This window comes from Beauveria bassiana (assembly GCF_000280675.1).
Source record: "Beauveria bassiana ARSEF 2860 unplaced genomic scaffold BBA_S00026, whole genome shotgun sequence".
Classification (NCBI taxonomy): Eukaryota; Fungi; Ascomycota; class Sordariomycetes; order Hypocreales; family Cordycipitaceae; genus Beauveria; species Beauveria bassiana.
Window position 1 is genome coordinate 407,530 of NW_007930861.1, and position 5,381 is coordinate 412,910.

The 5,381-nt window shown below is 51.0% G+C and overlaps 1 protein-coding gene across 1 annotated transcript; it reads left to right on the forward strand.

The window, feature by feature from the left end:
* Positions 1–806: 806 nt before the first annotated feature.
* On the forward strand, positions 807–2,462 carry BBA_07671 (uncharacterized protein; the record flags this gene model as incomplete). The annotated part of the gene is made up of 1 exon (XM_008602768.1): positions 807–2,462. One exon carries the CDS (start codon positions 807–809, stop codon positions 2,460–2,462), a length of 1,656 nt encoding a protein of 551 aa, XP_008600990.1.
* Between the last annotated feature and the right edge of the window lie 2,919 nt (positions 2,463–5,381).

Genomic DNA, 5,381 nt, shown 5'->3' on the forward strand with positions numbered 1-5,381 from the left:
TTCTTGTCAGAATCAATACACGCCTGCAATCACTGGGTATCTGCCTTAGCACATATGCCATGGCTGCCAAGTAAAAGGCGGATCAAGTGTCCCTCTTTTGTTAACTAAGGATAATAGTGGGAGCCCTTTTTGGCGTGCGGTGTGGCGGCGCGCTGGCTCCACTGGAGGAACCACTGTTGTATCTTTTGGTCTCCTGTAAGTACTGGTCTTTTGAGCAAACAAACTGAAACGCGCCATTTCTTACCTTTACTTTTACGCAGCTACGTATGATATCACCTCCGCGGCAAATATTTACGTTAGTATCGCCTTGTCGGCGATTTTTTCGTCACTTCAAAATCCATTTCATCCTCAGGTAGTCCATAGGTTGCCTTTTACTCGTCACCATTTATACACCCTAGATCGGATCTCAGCCAAGACCCGCATGAATTAGTGGCGAAACGGCGCACAGATCAGTGGGAATTAAGCACTGTTGCTCTTGGAAATAGAGTTGCATTGGCTTGCAGCCCTACGATCCGCCCCCTACACATGTCTCACGCCGTAAACCAAAAAAATAGCTATGCGTTCAGACGATGGAAATGCCTTCATTAACAATGCTTGAGAATTTTGAATCGGCCGACGCAGAGTAAGCAGCGCGCCAGTGCTTGTAGAAACATACGGAAAGCCATGGAAGCTTGTTGGGCCACGTGTCCTTTGGTAGTGCACGCTCAGGCTGGCGCAGGCTGGTCTAGCGCGACGAGGGGCCGCAGTGCGGGCAGCGGCGGGGTTGGACTCGTTGCTTCCGGCAGCATCATTCATACTGCGTCAAGATGGATTGTCTGGACGATAATTCTCATTGGGATGACTTGGACTTGTCAACTCCTCGTTTGCCAGGATATGACAGCCCGGGTTCTGGCCAAGAGGTGAGCCCGCTTGACGCGGGGCCTTGCTCGGAGCCAGAGTCCGACCATGCGGAAGCAGCTGCACGACTTCCACTCCTGCGATCATGCGACGTCGAACCCGGCCGAGAATATGACAGAGAAAACCCAACATGCATTCATTATGACCTCAAGTTGAAGGTTTCTTTGCGTGGTGCCGGTAAAAAGAGGTCGAGCCAGATCGATCTGCTCAACAAGTCTGATGTAGTCCTTGCACCAAGTGAGCTTTGGGAGTCAGAACTTCAGGCCCATTTAGCGACTCTCTTGAGTAGCCCGGAATTGTTCCCACACGAAAGCAGCTACACATGCCAAGGCGGTGCCGTCTCCATCAAAGCTAAAACTACCCGCAGCGGCCTAGACGACACGTTCGACGGCGACGATATTCCATGGTCGAAGGTGGACCAGCACCTAGCATCCCTTGGGCTTCTGTTCAGATTACGGCGTATGCAGATAACCGTAATGGTTGATCTTACTTACTACGAAAGCTCGACGACAGCAGCGACAGGGGCCAAACGGAGAAAGACGGCCACTAGCAAAGCCCGAGAGAAGTTGCCGAGTGATGCAGTCTTCATGACTCGTTATTACAAGCACCATGAGTGCAACGGGATCTGCCGAAACAAGTCCATGCATTGCTTGAAAGACAAGCATGGAAATCATCATCCAATCGATTGGAAACGTCTCTCTGACATGCGACGAGCTGGCGCCGATAAGATCCTGCTCTACCGCACACGGGAATTCGACAAAATATGTGAGCAGAATCCCAAGCATGATGCTATCCCGCTCGTCGAAAGGGTTTTGTCATGGGAAAGAGTATATGCGGAGCATATAACCGACCTGGCGGCTCGGGCGATGGAGGAAGCCAGAGGCAGTCTTACGGGACAGCGGTGGCTAGATAAGAGCCATGTGGCGGAGCGACTTGACAGGATGCCGCGAAACGCATGGAATGACGCCAAAGATGTATGGCGTTCCAGTGAAGAAGAGGCTGCCTTTCATTCGATCTCAAACCCGACCACAGCTTCGACTGACCGAATAGGAAGTATGTTTAACATTTGCGCTGGAGCGGGTACAGGCCGAAATAAGTCCATTTATGTCACCTTGGTCCCTCAGGATCAGACTTTCCTCTCTGTGTGCTCCATCATGACCATAAACGAAGGAGACTTTCTAGGATTCTTCTCGGGGTATTTTCGGTACTCGGAGGACTTCGACAAATTGTACGGCATTCGTGGGCCGACAGAGAAACTTTGGTTAGACTATTCAGAGGCCACCGGACCTTTGAATCAGATGAAAGTCGCGGCTTCAGGAGGGGACGCAAATGTAGCTCTTCAATGGGAGCTGATCGAAGGTGGCGGCGAGGGGCCTTGCATGTGGCGCGTCGCGGTTCGGGCGCTCTGCAGCATTGGACCTTTCGAAAACTTCGTCCGCGCCGCTTATCATCCAGCACAATACCTTTTGCATCAGGAGTCGACTTATGCAAGGACAGGGTTCACGAAGTCGGTCGATGGGCATGGTGATGCGTTGTTTCCGGAAGAAGTGCGGGGTTGCGCCTGACAGCTTCAGTCGCGCACAAGCAACAGGATCCATTGTAACTGTATTGAGCTCCGCTTGCGATGCATAGTCTCGGAGGGCGTTAGCCCAAGCCATTGATAGCAATACCTAGCACCAATTTCACCGTAATGTATTTTATGCCAGCCGCGCAATATGCGGGCGTGAGTGTGGCTAGTCATTTTTGTCAATTGCTAGTGGACGGAACCGAGTCGGGAAAGGTCCGCGGGCTACAGGATCGAGATGATTGGACGTGGTGCACACTGCACACGACAGGCGGGCATGGGCCGAAGATTAAACTGTAATTCTCTCATGCACATAACGCGTGGATACTGACAGGTGAACGTTGGCAGCGAATTGCGATTGATCGCTCAGCATGCGCTACATCTCTGCCAGGGTCTTGTCGCCTGGTACAATCAGCCCGGCTTAGTGTGGTAGGATTTTTCCGCAGCTAATTGCATAGGTGTATGCAGGCTGATCCTGCAGAGCGCTTCTATGAGCACGTCTATTCGTCCACGTAGCATCCGAAGCGAAACAGAGCACTCAGCCACAGTGACAGAGAATTTATTGCTCGCTACCTGGGGAGAACCCCGCTCTCCTCTCATCATTAATCACCTTCACCCTTCGCCTCCAGTTGCACCGCCCGTTGTACTTCGCCTAGCTTTTCAAAAAAATTCATCCACGCTTGTGAGCAAAATACATACATTGCACGACCTCGCGGCTGACCTTGTTTTCCTAGGCATCAAGCCACAGAAATGTCTGGTGCTGAGATTCTCGGTATCATTTCCGCTGTGATATCGATTGTCGACGCCACGAGTAAAGTGTACCATGCCGCCAAAGACGAGGCGGGGCTACCGCCTAACTTCAAGACGGTGGCGACCAAACTTCCCCTGATCACAAGACTCCTCGACGATGCGGAGAGATTCGTCGCAAAAGAAACGGACGAGTGCCTCATCCTAGCCTTAAGGCCCATCGTGACAGACTGCAATATGAAAGCTTCACAGCTGCGGCAATTATTCGAAAAAGTTATTGCGGCGGAGGGTGCCTCGAGGTCTGAACGCTATGTCAAAGCGGCTCGAACTATAGGCAAAGGCGGCCGCGTGGAGACTTTAATGAAAGCAATCCTTGACGATCTACAGCTGCTGACGACGCAAATTCCCCAGGCCGTTTCGCGAAGAGGACAGGAGAACTTGGCAGAGGCGATTGAAGATGTGAGCAAAGCTAAGCCACCACTACCTGACGGATTCCAGGACGCCCAACACTTCGCAATCTATGGCAGTGGCACCCAGAATGTGAATACAGGAGCTGGAGGCCTACATAGTCATCAGAATAATGGGCCGGGTAATCAATATATAGGCACCAACCACATTGGTACGCCCTCCGAACCTCTACCACCCATGTCATAGCCTGAATAATTGATACAACGATTGATGGCCCTTTATTTCTTCGCATCGAGTCACAACGCTAACTTGCGAAATGGGCATGTAGGCTCCTTAAAAAATCCTACAGCCTTCGGCGACAACAAATCCGTTACGATCAACGGACCTGTCAATTACTATTCCTCCCAGCGTAAGACCTAGCTACACTCTGAAGTCGATCATCACCCTACACACGCCTGTGTTGCCTGAAGTCTGCTGACAACTCACCAAAGCCGCGATACGACACAACCCGGAAGCCGAAGAAGCCTGCCGGTGTGATCTATTCATCACCGACCCGAGTGAAGACAAAAAGGCTCTGAAGCGTAAGAAAGGTGACCGTGTTGCTGGCACCTGCGAGTGGATACTTGGCACAGAGGATCTGGTTGCTTGGCTTGGGCCTAGCCAGAACCAGCGTCTTCCGAGCCACGCCAACCAAGTTCTGTGGCTGCACGGCAACCCGGGAACGGGAAAGTCAACGCTGGCGATATACCTTACCGATGCCTTGTCGACGCGGTTTTCAGCGACGGACGGGCATACGCTGGCATTCTTTTTCTGCGACTCAGCTTTCGATACACGGAGGACAGCTACATCTGTCATCAGAGGTCTTCTCCTTCTATGTTGCTCTTGCAATCTAAACTATTCTACTGTCCTTTCTGAGCAAAAATCTGATCCCTCACTACTGCTATCGGCTATAGCAGGTTAACAGACGAGGATTTTTCTTGAGCAGCAGATGACAAGCGTCCTAAAAGTAACCACCATTCGAATGTCCGTTTGTCTCTTGCGTCTGCTGCATGAATCATGTGTCAATTTGAGAGCTGCTAGTTATTTGCGATTGGTTACCGAGACATCGATCAAAGGTAGCAAAGGCGTATAGAATATACAGCAGACTGATTTTCGGCGTTGACATCCGGAGCCTGCTCCTTCGTTCTCAATATTGATGGTATTAACCCCAACAGGAACTGTAGTGCTCTGCTAGTCTTGGATGGCTGGAACACTTATTTTGTCGTCTCTAGTCGCCTAGTCCATTCAGCTATACTCACCCCAGCCGGAAGGGGGGAGAAATCCAGCAGTACCCGCAGCTACTCAGCTTTATCTTGCCTAAGTACAATGAAAGAAAAGCGAAACTGTTTGAGTCTTTCGACGCCCTGTGGACAATTTTCTTGGCAGCAGCGACTGACTGCAATACCGGTCGAAAATATTGCATTATTGACGCATTAGACGAATTAGATCATGAGTCACAGAAGACGCTGCTGCGACAATTGCGGGAGACCTTTCGTGGTCCCGATGATCCGCCTGATGTCCGTTTCTTGGTCACCAGTCGGCCGTATCCGGAGATTCGCAACCACTTGGCAAATTTTACGCATAAGGACCTGGCTTCCTTTCCTCACGTCAAACACGATATTGATCAGTGTATCCAAAAACGCGTTGCAGAGCTGAAGTACCCAAAAAGGTTGAAGGACAAGTCACGAAACTTCTCAGAGAAAAAGCCGCGGGGACATTTCTGTGG